This window comes from Triturus cristatus, chromosome 10, assembly GCF_964204655.1.
Source record: "Triturus cristatus chromosome 10, aTriCri1.1, whole genome shotgun sequence".
Classification (NCBI taxonomy): domain Eukaryota; kingdom Metazoa; phylum Chordata; class Amphibia; order Caudata; family Salamandridae; genus Triturus; species Triturus cristatus.
The window spans coordinates 750,676,631-750,689,943 of NC_140593.1; the positions used below are offsets into that span (position 1 = coordinate 750,676,631).

General features: G+C 42.1%; 1 protein-coding gene across 2 annotated transcripts in view; it reads left to right on the forward strand.

The window, feature by feature from the left end:
- AGAP3 (ArfGAP with GTPase domain, ankyrin repeat and PH domain 3) overlaps window positions 1-13,313 on the forward strand; it is a 1,862,985-nt gene that overhangs the window by 600,396 nt on the left and 1,249,276 nt on the right. For both annotated transcript variants that reach the window (XM_085628261.1, XM_085628260.1), the window contains exon 8: window positions 731-886. In XM_085628261.1, coding sequence (XP_085484387.1) covers window positions 731-886 — 156 coding nt within the window. The remainder of the gene's footprint in view (window positions 1-730; window positions 887-13,313) is intronic.

Consider the following 13,313-nt stretch of genomic DNA (forward strand, 5'->3'; position numbering starts at 1 on the left):
TGCAAAACATCTTCCTGCCACATCCTTCTATGATGGAAGAGTGTCCGAACAAACTGAACGAAAAGAAGGCTCATGGTTATTATTTTCCAGATCATTCACTGACATATTCGAGAGCTGTTTTCACCTATAGAACTACTTCAAATGGAAGGACTTTTGTCAACGCTTTTAAGATGGGAAGTGTCATTCTCCTCAAAGTAGTCGACTCTTCCGATTTCTGATGTCTACATGGTTAGAACATGCTGAGAGATGAGGGGCAAGGCGAGATGCGGTGTCTATATTTGGGGTCAAGGCCCGTGTGTAGGCTACTTAAAAAATGTGGAGTCTGCAAGGAACGCATAATAAACATCAGAATCAACGTAACCAAAGTAGCCAAAGGTAGTATCTTTTTATATTCTGGACTCTTTTAATTTGTTTGAATTCGGCCACTAAAATAGTTTGGTGAGTATGAATATGAGGATAGCTATAGTAACAGGTGACCTCTTTTTTTGTCAGAGGAAGCCACAGAGTCAGCCCGCTGGGTACAAAAAAGTTATTTACTGATGCAGGTCACTCCACAGAGTTACTTGGATCATGTGATTGTAATTTCAAACTTGTGTTGTTGAAGATTGCATATCTCGTGTTGTCAGGGACTTTTATCCAAATGTGCTTGTTGTATAGCTTTTGATGAGTCTTTTCCTTATATTGTTAATAATTCCATTACAAATGTTTTCTCTTGTCTTTTACCTTACAGTCCACAAATGGTACAGGTGGCTTTAGCGATTATTCCTCTTCTGTTCCATCTACTCCAAGTATGAGCCAGAGAGAGCTGAGGATTGAGACCATTGCCGCTTCTAGCACCCCAACACCTATCCGCAAGCAGTCCAAGCGTCGCTCCAACATCTTCACAGTAAGTAGATTAATGTGACACTTGTGCACACGTTGCCTTACAACACTGAGAACGAATTAAGGAGACAGACTAGGAGGCGGCATTAGCATAACAATATTGCAGGTGACAAAAAAATGAGGGATTGTCGACTGATTTACGAGGGAGAACGAAGTTGGTGAGATCACATCTGTTGAAGATAAATAAGTCTTGTCTCATGAAATGAGATGTAACAAGTTGTGGGTTGAATACACAGCCAGAGGAGTCTCAGAGAGATGGTAATGAGGAATATGATAGACGTCACCAAAGATTCTCGCATGGAGTCTTCTGGATTATTTTTATTTTCCTGTGGGACACTTTGTGAACCATAGGATCGCACGTCACAGACATAGGGTAGATGAATGGAAGTAATAAAGCCTCATAAAGTGGAAGACGAAGTGTGAGACTGGAAAGGAACTGGGAAGTTGAGTCTGAGAAAAGAACTGAGTGCGAAAGTCTCATAATAGTTTGGTGTGAATGGGAGGCCTCCTCTGTGGATGTGTGTGATAGTGAATGTTTGGCTTGGTGACCCTTCTGTGCGTTCTGGTCTCCTCATCAACATGCTTTGGAGATTGCCTTTCAGATGGCAACACCTATTCCTGAAAGCCTCTATGCGAAATATCAAACAAATCGCCCATGACTAACACATTCTCTTGAAATGCAAAGATACACACCTTACAACGAGCTATATTTTGCTCAAAGTACATCTTCAAATTAAGCAATATAGTATCCCATTCTTGTTAACTTTTTAATTCTAATACATATTTCAATTTATCAACATTACCATGCAAAAAAATCAATTTACGCAGTCATTACAGACCTGGTTAACCAAAATTCATCCCGTTTTCTAAGAACTTATGAAGAATGAGTCTGAACAGCATGGTTTCCCAATTAGGCCTTCTCGATTAGAGGAGTCAGTTTTCGAGTACAAGTTTAAAACAATTGTAGTTAATAGAAGAAATCAATCGTAAAAGTCAGCTGTCATCAACACTCAAGTTCAGTCTTTGAGCGTCACAACTATTAGCTATTGCTCCTATATGTCTGTGTTTACTTTGAGCCGTTTAAATTAGTTGTTACTTTTTGTTGCCTTCGACCAAATCTGCCCTTCTCTGCGTTCCCCTGAAGATTCATCTTTACTAGAGTTTTATATTTTATCGTGAAGTGAAGTTCGCTCACGGATTTCATTCTTCAAGATTCCTGCAGCAGCGGAGTATGGAGGCATTATGCAATAACTTTTACCTCCAGTTAGATGTGAGCTGCTGGTTTTGAATGAAGTGCTTCTTTTCAGCCCTGGATAAAAGAGAATAAGCATTTCTTAATTGCAAGACAGCTTTTCTAAATCCAGTTGATTTCACAGGTACAGCAAATGAAATACATTAGGACTTCGGGGTTTCTAGGGAAATGGATTTCGGATTATTCAACGTCTTTAATTTCCAGTTTCCTGTTCCACCTACTGACCAGTCTCTGCAGACCCCGGCGATCTGTGTTCGCAGCTATTGAGTTGAGGACATCATGATCTTGAGGTAAACCTTTTAGGCTTACATAGCAAGAGTCACTGGGCAAACTGCCTAAAGTTAATTTTTTTAAACTCAAAGACAAACTGTCTTTGACAAGCCACCCCAGGGATTATCTTGCAAGGTGTAATATTTGGGTAGCTTTCTGCTGGCCCGGATACATGTGCCAGCTATCTGAGTTTTTATATACAAATACTGCAGCCTTTTCTGATTTTTATATCCACTTAGGTGGTGAAGTAGTACTCTTGTTAAAGTCTCTTCTTGAGCGTACTTCTTTCTGTTCCTATTTTAGATGGAAGAGCTGAGAAGGTTACCATGCGGGAAAATATAAAATGTTACATAATTACACTAGTAGTTTTCCAGCCGGTATAGCCTTCTCAATTTACCATGCAAGTTTAGATTAGTTGGTTTACCACTCCAGAACACCTATGCGTTTTAAACAAACAGAGCAGACTTTAAAAATGCTGTTCTGAATAACAAAATGGCAGTGTTGAAGACTTCATATTGCAGGTAACTAACATGTCCTTGTTATCTTGTGCCAGAGAGATTATTCCAAGTTAATAATTTTAATTGATAGTACTTCCCTTTCAAATAGTGTTTCATGTTGGTAGTGCCATCCGTTCAATAGAAAAAATTCCTGCAGACTTTATTTCCCTGCATTAGGAGTGGCACGGCAAAGGTAGCAAACAAATTAATGGTCTTTAAGTCCAGTGTTTAGAACTTTATTATGTTGTGATGAGCAACAGATACTACTTAAAGAGCTCAGTACATTTAAGAAAGAAACTTAGCTTACATGCCGCTTTCACTTGCCTCTACACCCTTTATATACCTTGCTAGTAATGTCCCCACATGTTTTTGTGCTGAGACTTTTCATCGGTTTTTTGTTCTCGTTGCGTGCAGTGTATAATTTCTGAATACTTAACTCCAGCATCTACCTTTTCTGACCACATTGCCACTTCCATAGGGTCAGGTCAGGCAATAGCAACACATATTTACTACAGAAGCCCATCAAATTTTGGGGTGGATGTTGTAGCTCTCCAAACAGCAAAATGCTATTTTGTCTGAAGCGCTGAAAAGTATCTCACTATTCCTGCCTTCTGTGCCTTTTCTTACACATCTAGCTGGAACTTGCCTCATTGTTAATTTTTTTTTGTCTTTACCAAGAGAGATACATGCTTAGTAACTTCTTTCATTGAGTTAACCTTAAGTGCATTTTGTCATTTCCTTTTTTAAGAGAATGTCATTTTCTAGCATGTGTATTTCCAGCTCTTTGTTGGGCTCTATTTTCTTTTTCATTTTAGCTTCCAAAAGCAGTGAAAAATTGTGCCACCAACATATTTAAAGACCAATGGGTTACACAATTATATATTATGTGTGATTTCAGCGAGTAGCTTCATCAATACATAGATACTGATACTTAATGCAAAATACATATATCTGCAAGATACTGATATTGAATAGATTCTTATTCAGGGTGGGCAAGGGCCTAAGATAGGGGATGGACGCGAGTGTTTATATATGCCATGGTTGTTTAGGCATTGGAATTACAGTTCAGAGAAATACATGGGAACAAATACGTTTTTTGATATTTTCTGGACTGATGGTGTGTTTTTGCACGCCTGAGATCTAGTGCTAGCTTGTTCCAAAGTCTGTAGGCATAGATCGAGAAGCTCAGTCTGTTGGTCTTTTCTGATGACTATTTTTAACAGCAGATTCCTCACCTTTAGAATAATATCAGGAGACAGACTGGATTTTAAAAAATTATGTCAGTTCCTTTCTTTCAACGCTCTTCGACGCTGATCCCAAGCTCTGCTCCCACCTTTTAAGTTGTACCGACACCAACATTTATCGAGAACAGTGTCATGAGGAATATATCTTCTCCCTAGATGACGTCAAGCTGGGCTGTGACTGCTGAGCTCTTATGTCAATCTGAGATCAACCTATTCTGTGCTCATAATGCCTCAGTTCTAGTCACATTTCAAAGTCATGCAACAAGTCCCCATGATGCATGCGAAGGCGGTCAGAGAGCAGGAAACAGAACTCTACATTGTGGAACACAGATGGAGGTCACTATTGAAACAACTCCTAATCCCACTCCAAATCGCAGGGGCGTTACTACTACAAATCTCAAACCAAGTCCAAATCCAAGCCACTCCACAAGTGCAAAAAGACCAAGCGTGATCTGTCCCCTCCTCTCCATGCAAGATCAGATGAGAATCTGCCAAGTCAGCATTCCTAAGGCTCGATACTGCTGGTGTCCTCTAACTCTGAGCCAATCCTAAGGCTGGTCCTGGCGTGCCAGAGTTTTCCGGGCCATTGTCAACCTTTCAACACACAGAGGCCTTAAAAGAGGCCATGATGCAAATCTTCAAGTTAATACAATCTCCCCACAGAGCTGCAGAGGCCGCCAGGCATACTTCCACTGGTCCCCTTCTGTCTTTTCTTGCACTGGCCGGTAGTTCCATACCGGCCACTTATAACATGCTGAGCCTCCTTCAGGTCTTCTGCTGGCACTGTCCCTTAGCTTCACTCTGGCCTGTAGAGCCATTCTGCTGCGCTGGCACTAACTACCTACTCCAGTGGCCCATGTGCTGCATCTTCTCCTGACACTGATTCCTGATCTGGAGCGACATCAAGCTGCACCAGACCTATGTTGCATTAGGAGATCACCATAGCGCAGCACCTCCTTTGAAAAGTGATCCCCAGCCCCTCCCTCAATGCCAGTTCTTTAGGAGTCTAGAGGCACTGTTCAAATTCAATTCGGACACAGATCAAGGGTTTCAGAACATACCACATGATGATGAGGAGGAGGAGGAGGAGATGGACAGCTTGCTCCCACCTCACTATACTGATGCTGGATTGTACCTTGACCTACTTAATGCTAGTCCGTTGGACACTTTTGTGAGACTGAGTGAAAATCTCCACCAAATCCACTTACAGAACAAGGTGCCTTCTTTGCAGTGGCTTTCTGCAAGGCAGCAGCAGTTCTTGATTTACAATTGCCTACAAAAGAAACAAATAGTAATTTGTTGATGGAAATCTTATTGCATGTAACTGCCACGTCTGATCCTATACTGTCATTCAGTGAAACTCTTACAGACATTTTAATGGAGGCTCAGACATAGCAATGCTCAGCTCCTCCAGTCATTGCCCAGAAGGAAGAAGACATAGGCCAGGCCGAGGTGACACGTTCTTTCACACCCAACATCCAACTCCAGAAAGCTTAGTGGTACTAGTGTCCATGAGCAAGGCCAATCCAAACGCTTTTGTTTCTGTACTGCCATATAGGGAGTTGAAGCACATTAACGCATTAAGCAAAGCATTATTTTCTTCTGCCTGTTTGGCCCTATGCCATTGAGTGTGATCTGCGTATTAGGCGGATAAAAACATGCTCTTTGGAACATGTTAAGCGAGATCTGATGAATTCAGAGTAGCCTGTGTCCAGACAATTCAGGATGATACAAGACTATGCCAAACATATTACAGGTCGACCTTGACATAATGGACAGTGTGGGCCATGCGCCATGGATACCAGTGATCAGCGTCATGCCTTGATGTGTGTCACTGGGTTTTCTGGCAACATTAAAGCGTCTTTAATCGGCATGCCCATCTATGAATCCAGGCTCTTTGGGAAAAAGGCAGAATCGGCAAAGAGCCCTTCAGAGACAGCTGCCTTTTAGCCCGCTTCCTAAGTTTACTGTCACTGGCCCACCAGATGACGCAGTAGTGGCTTCTCAAGTGGAAGACAACAGTGCACAGTTGAAATCTGGCTCTCCTCTCAGCTCTTGTACCTTAGGATTTGTTAGTACCTTTGTCAAGGCTGCTGTTCCCCATGTGTTTTAAAAATGTTATCAAGCTGAAGAGTAAACGGGACAACTAAAAGCATTTAAATGCTGTAAATTGTATTAGTGTGAGGTTCTCGTATTTTGTTAAAGAACTTGCAGGGTCCTACGTTTTGATATGGTGTACAGGTTTCTTAACAACCGCATAATGCCATATTTTCCTTCTCATTCCCTCTGCTCTGCCAAGCTGGAGCTCTTGGTAATTGCACACTTCATCTTTCAAAGTCTGAGGGAGCACTAATTGCCTTAGGTAGCTCCTACCCTCTGGAATTATTTGGCACTCTTCATGAGAAGTATCCAGGAACATTTACTCTTCCTTAAAGGCCTTGAACTATCAATCCAGTCATGCTGGTTAGAGGCCATGTTACTTCTCCCTCCACTTGTCAACAGACATCCATATTTGGGATGAACAAGTGCTCGTTGATAAATTTGTTCCATAACATAACAGAAACCCAAATTATAAATATACTAGTCGAGCTATGCTGTAAAGGCCCCCGCCTGCTAATCTGCATTGGTCACTAAGTTTGTGGACACTCATCAGTACAAATATTCAACAAGAAATTTATAGCACAATGAACAGGAGCCCCACTGATCACTATACTAGTTCAGATCTTCTGTGAAGGGTCCCCACCTGCTGATCTGCATCTATCGCTAAGCTGATAAGCACTCCTCAGGCCATTAAGTGAAGCAGAATCAAAGGCAGTGTTTCCTGGTGCCTGCCATCCATAGTCCTCTTCTGAATAGAATTATTAGGTTCTAAGTGAGAGGAAACGCAACAGATGTACTCAAAATCAGTTAATAGATTGCTGTGCCATAGGTCATATGTAAATAGATAGACTACCACTACATTGAGACACCACTAAGGCAGTGTGCTGGGGTTGGTGGCCCTCAGAAGACCGGGCGCAATGCCTGACAAAATGCCATTCCCCGAGGCCAATACCTGCTGCATGTGGCAAAGGCTGACTAGGCGAGGGCTTGTGTCCAAACTCCTCTTCGCATAGCCAAAGAAAGGTGCTTGTTCAAGGTCTGGCCTTGCGGGAAGTCCTCGCTGCACATGGACAAAGGCTGTGCACAGTTGGGATTGACTGTAATTGGCATGTTAAGTGCAAGGAATAGTTGGATGTATTGTATGATTTAATAACAACTTCTACTGAAAAAACAAAGGTTGAAGTGGTGTTATGGTTAGCTTTGGTTAAAAGCCCTTGACATGTGTCTAAAATGAAAACCTTACAAATTTACTGAAAAAACACAGTTAAAGTGAAGGCTTAATTACAAACCTAAGCCTAAAAAAACTCTGAAATTCGCCAAATATTGTTAGTTATATTTACCATAACTTGCTCCCTTGTCATGTACTGCTTATGACCTCAAAAACAACATTACTCATGACATGCTATATGACATCAATGATGACATCACTGATGATTATTCCCGAGACATAGAATTGGGTCAGGGCGTTCCTCAGGGTTCGTCCTTGAGCCCAACTCTTTTTAATCTCTATGTCTCCCCAGTGGCTCCAATTGTAGTGGGACACGGACTACAAATTGTTACCTATGCCGACGACACACAGTTGGTTGTTTCCCTCTCGCGTGCACCCGGCCTTGCTATGGACAGCTTCAGGGCTTGCATGCAAGATCTTGCAACCTGGATGTCCACTAAGAGCCTTAAATTAAATGGCAACAAGACCGAGGTGCTCGTGGTGGGAGGCAGCCCATCTGTCTGGACGTCGGCATGGTGGCCACCTTGTCTAGGTGAGGCCCCCACACCTCGGAAAGAAGTCAGAAATCTCGGGGTCTGGCTAGATATCGATCTGTCTTTCGGACCACAGATCAACAGGGTGACGGGCATTTGCTTCAGTATTCTAAAAACTCTGCGGAAGGTCTTAACTTTTCTTCCTACGACCGCCCGCAGAACACTGGTGCATGCCCTTGTCACCTCACGCCTAGACTTTGGCAACCTACTGTATCTAGGAGCTACCTGTAAAGCGATAAATCGACTTCAGGTGCTACAGAATGCTGCAGCCCGCCTTATCTTAAACCTCCCAAAAAGATCTAACTCCAAGGACGCCCTCCAGACACTCCACTGGTTGCCGGTGAGGAGCAGAGTTGAATTTAAGTCCCTCTGCACCTGCCATCGTATCCTCGCTAAGAAGGCGCCAGCACCACTCCTGAACCTCATCTCAAGGTATGCACCAACCCGTGCATTGCGCTCCTCGCAAGGAGGCTTGCTTAAGGTTCCTAAGGTGAAAAAGGCCCGTATGGGAGGTAGATCCTTCCGATACCTGGCGGCAAAAAGCTGGAACAACTTACCTCTTAACCTCCGACTGGACCCCTCCGAATCCAGTTTCCGGAGAAAATTAAAAACCTACCTCTTCTCAAAATAGTGGGCTCCTCCCCTACTTCTCTCTCGGAGTGTTTCAGTTCAGCGCGGGGACACGCAGTTTGCGTAACCAGGCGCTCTATAAATGCCCCTTAATAATAATAATAATAATAATGATATCTCAAATGACATCCTTGATGACCTCATTGATAAATATATTCACTGGTACTGCTTTTTACATTAGTTTTGGTTTTCTAATGATGTGAATGATGAATTCAGAGATTTATTTTATATTAGTATTTTTTCCAAATGAGTTAGAGCATTTGTGGAAAGTACAAAAACGATTTTTATTGATTTATGTATGGCATTTTGCAACATTATAGTGACTTTCTTGTTCTATGAGAGTATTTGAATGTTTTCATTGGTTATTTAAGTATTTCTGCATTGTGTGAGATTATATAATGAGGTAGGGATCTGGGGCTGGGTCGTTACTTTTATGTTTGTCTGGTGAGGTAGATGCTATTGTATTTTATTTGGCGATAATCTATAATGGTATATTTGTTCATGCGTGTCCTTGTCAGACTGTATGGATTTCTTTTTGTTTGTATTTATCAGTATCATGTATGTATGTATTTATCAGTGGTCCTATGATACCGATAGAATGTTTATATTACATAGGAGTGTTTCTAAGACGTGGAACGTGTGTTGCAGTATACCATTGAGTGTTTTAATTTTTACAGCAGTTGTATATTATGGTGGTTTTTTCAGGTGGTGATGGTGCATGTGTGGTAGAGACATAGTGAGTGTCTTTGTCAATGTTGGCACTTTTATAGTGGTTTGTGATAGATGCAGTATGTCTCAATATTGCTGCATGTTTTTTAAACCAAGGGTTTTTTGGTTGGATTAGACTGGGTTAATGTTTGAAATAGGTACGTTTCTGAAGTAGTGTTTTAGCTACTATTACATGGTGTAAATTACTTGGATTGATAGTTCTACAAATAGTATATCATTAGTTATCAAAGTTTTTTAGGTGAAAAAGTAAATCTTAATATACCTATTAAATACTTTTCAGAAATATAAATGAGCAGAGTATTGGTTCTGTTGGATGTTGTCATCATATATTCCATTAGTGATGTCATCAGTGAAATAATTTGAGATGTCATTAGTGTTGTCATATTAAATGTCATGAGTGATGGTTTGTTAAGTCATATGCTGTGCATGATGGGGTGCCAGTTATGGTTAGTATATTTAATATAACTGATGAATTTTAGTGTTGTTTTGGGGTTTTGTTTTCTAACTATAACTTCTCTTTAACTGTGCTTTCTTATAGTCATATATGCAATAGTAGTAGTATATATCGTTATTTTTGCTAAAATGCCATAAAAGTGAACATCACAAGTAGCGATAAATACATAAATAAAATGACCAAAAACATATTCATCAGCAAGTCAAAGATAGTAGAATAAAATACAGAATAAAATAGCAGATAAAGTACTTATAAATAGTCAAAAAAGCATAAAACAATCTTCCCCCAAGAGCTATAATCATATAAATCACATTAATCTGTGATCATTTATACTCAACATCTAAGCCAGTCCAAATGCCATTTTGTAAAGAGCTAGTTTGCTGAATAAGGCTAAGTAGGGAGGGCCTTCACTCTCAGTTTCCATGCCCACAACAAGAATCGAGATACAGCAAACACAATCAGTCCACTTGTGTAACTTTTCAGAATTCTAAATGTATCCTGTTAGTTTCTGACTCCAAGCAGCTTACATAACAGGAAAATCCATTTTATACAAGGGCTTCTACATTTTTGCTATGGGCAATGTGGGCAATCATTAGTTTGCTGGCCTACTGTTCCCCATTTTACTGTGACAGATTTTAAAGCTAAAATGCCCATTCTAGATTTTACGATTATGTGCTTTGCCTGGGATGGATGGATTCTGTCCAGATACTGTTCGTAATTAGGGGAGCACTTATGAATAAAGAATTGGCCCGTTATACTATCCACAGCCTGGTTATTCCAAATCTGCATTAACACAGAATCCCAATAAGCTAATTTGAATACCGTGTAACACCCTTCATGATCCTCAGTGGAGAGTCCCATATCTCCTCTGTTTGATCCTCTTGCACACATTCTTAATGAATATGACTCGTTACAACGCGAGTCATCATAACGCGTGCCATAACAACGCGGTTGTTACAACGACCGCGTTGTTACCATGCAAAGCCGTTACTACGCAAGTCATTACATCGACTTGCAGTAGATGGCGTGCTGACATTTGAAATGTATAATTTACTATTCCAACTCCAGCCTACATAACAGTAGGGAAGGTGATGCCCACGTTGTAGTGGCTGTTTCCCATTCTGAACATATCTAAGCCATGGAATGTGTGCATGGGGATCCTGGGTAATCAGTTCTGAAAAAGCATTCCTATAAGACTCCAGCTCATCTGAAGTCCACAAGCGTACGCCAAGTAAAGATTTTAAGGACATCACATGATGAATTTGCTTAAGAGCCATATTGAACCTAAGCAGTATAAGTGGGGTACTTGTAGGCATATAGCAAAGTCCTGATGAATTTATTTTTAGATAACGATAGTGCTTGGCAATAAGTGTACCTTCATAGCTCAGCGCCATATGTCGCTGCTACCACCGCTGTGTTTTTGTACACACTAAGAGCTGATGAAATAGAAATAGATCTTTTAAAGAGGTCTTCTACTTTCTACCAATAGCTGAGGCCCTTTGTTAGAGGATGGCTCTACTTTTTTCTATTTGGGGGCCCAAGTCAGGTTGTCAGTCATCCTTATACCTAGGCAATCAAAATATTTTACCTGCTCGATGGAAACAACCCCAATAGCCATTTTACCCCGAAATGATTTGTGCGGGTTTAGCACCATATATTTAGATTTGGAGAGATTTATTTCCAGACCCCGACTTGCACAGAAGGCTGCAAAGGAATCCAACACCGATTGCTGAACCATCAGGGTTCTTGATATGAGAAGAGTGTTGGCCGCAAACATTAAAATTGGGATGGGCACTCCAATTAATTTGGGGGCATCATGATTGCTTTGTGCTAAATAATCTAATGCTCCACTGATGTAGAGGCTAAACAAAGTGGAAGCCAGCACTCATCCATGTCTGACGCCACTCTCTATGGGGGATCTGGGTTGTAAGACTCCCCCCGGTTCCATCTCACTCTGGCTTATGTGTCAGTGTGCATGAGTCTCATCATCTGAAGCAGGTCACCTATGAGATCATAAGATTCTATAACCGTCCACAGCTCTTACCTCGGGACCAGATCAAATGCCACCATCAAATCAATGAAGGTGACATAGAGATGATCCCGCCTAAGGGTAATGTATTTCCAGCATAATTTTTTATGGAACAGATCTTTTTATTCATTTTAAAAGGCTTACCAACACATTTACACAGCCATTCGCCTGCAACCACAGGGGCTGATGGCTAGGAAAGATGCATAGGGCCTATATATACGTACACAGCTTCAGTGCCTACAACCCGGAGGCTGGCAGCATTAGCAAACATGCCTGATAAGTAAAAACAAACGGAAACCATCAACAGGACAATACAGATCAGAGAACAGGAACCTATGCAAAAATAGAACAACCCACCCTCCTGCCCTCCCCCAAAAGGAAAATAAAGAAAAAAGAGGGGCGCCTGTACCATGTTTCTTCAGGTGCTAGACAGTTACCCGATCCCACCCGCCTGTCTCCATCCAAAGCCTCCCGTGATACCAGATGGGGAGTACCCTATTCCTGATTCTCAGGGATCAGCTTGAGGAGTTGCAGGAGTTTGGGGCAAGTGACTTCCCGGAGGTTTTTTGATAATAACGCAATGAAAGGAGCCCATAGTTCTGCGTATTTCTCGCCCTTCTGGTCTTGTACTAGAGAAAGGCGTTACATAGCTAGGGTCATCCAAAGCCTATGTGTTTCCGGACAGTGGCCATGCCCCAATGTACCAGAATCGCTTGGCGTGCTGCAAGTAGCACTAATGCTATCTGCCTGCCTCGCAGCGACCGCAACAGGAATGTTGTCGGGTTCGAAAGTCCTAGGAGACTGTAGGCCGGGAAGCAAGGAATCTCAGTCTCGAATGCAGTGTCAATGTCATTGAGCACCTGCTCCCAGAATCTCTACCGACGCGGACAGTGCCAAAGAAGATGTGCAATAGACCCTGTCAGGCCGCAGCCCTGCCAGCATTCCTCTATATGGTTCCTGTCCCATTGATGGATACGAGCGGGCGTGAGATACCAATAAGATGCTACCTTAAACGCCGACTCTGCTCCAGCGGTATTGTAGACCGTGTGATTCGCTCTATAATGGATGTTGTCCCATTCCTTGTCCGTAAGAGCCCGTCCCAATTCCACCTCCCAGCGTAGTTGGCCTCTCGAGCGATTCACTTTCTGGCTTGGCGCAATAAGAACATGGAGTTCCGCTATATGCTTGTCATCTTTGTTGTTCGCAATCCACTTCTCGAACGGGGTAAGTTTATGAGAAATGTGTGGTAAGTACACCACGGAGCTAGCCCAATGCCGTAATTGTAGGTAATAGAACTCGTCTGTACGGGGAAGGTCGAGGTCCTTACGCACTCGAGTGAAGGGAATAATGCTGCTGAGGTCGAATAGGTGGCCTAAGCGCTTGCAGCCTGCCTCCCTCCATCGCTAAGCAACCTCTGACCTACATCCCAGGGGGAAATCAGGGTTATCAACCATCGGGGAGGGGA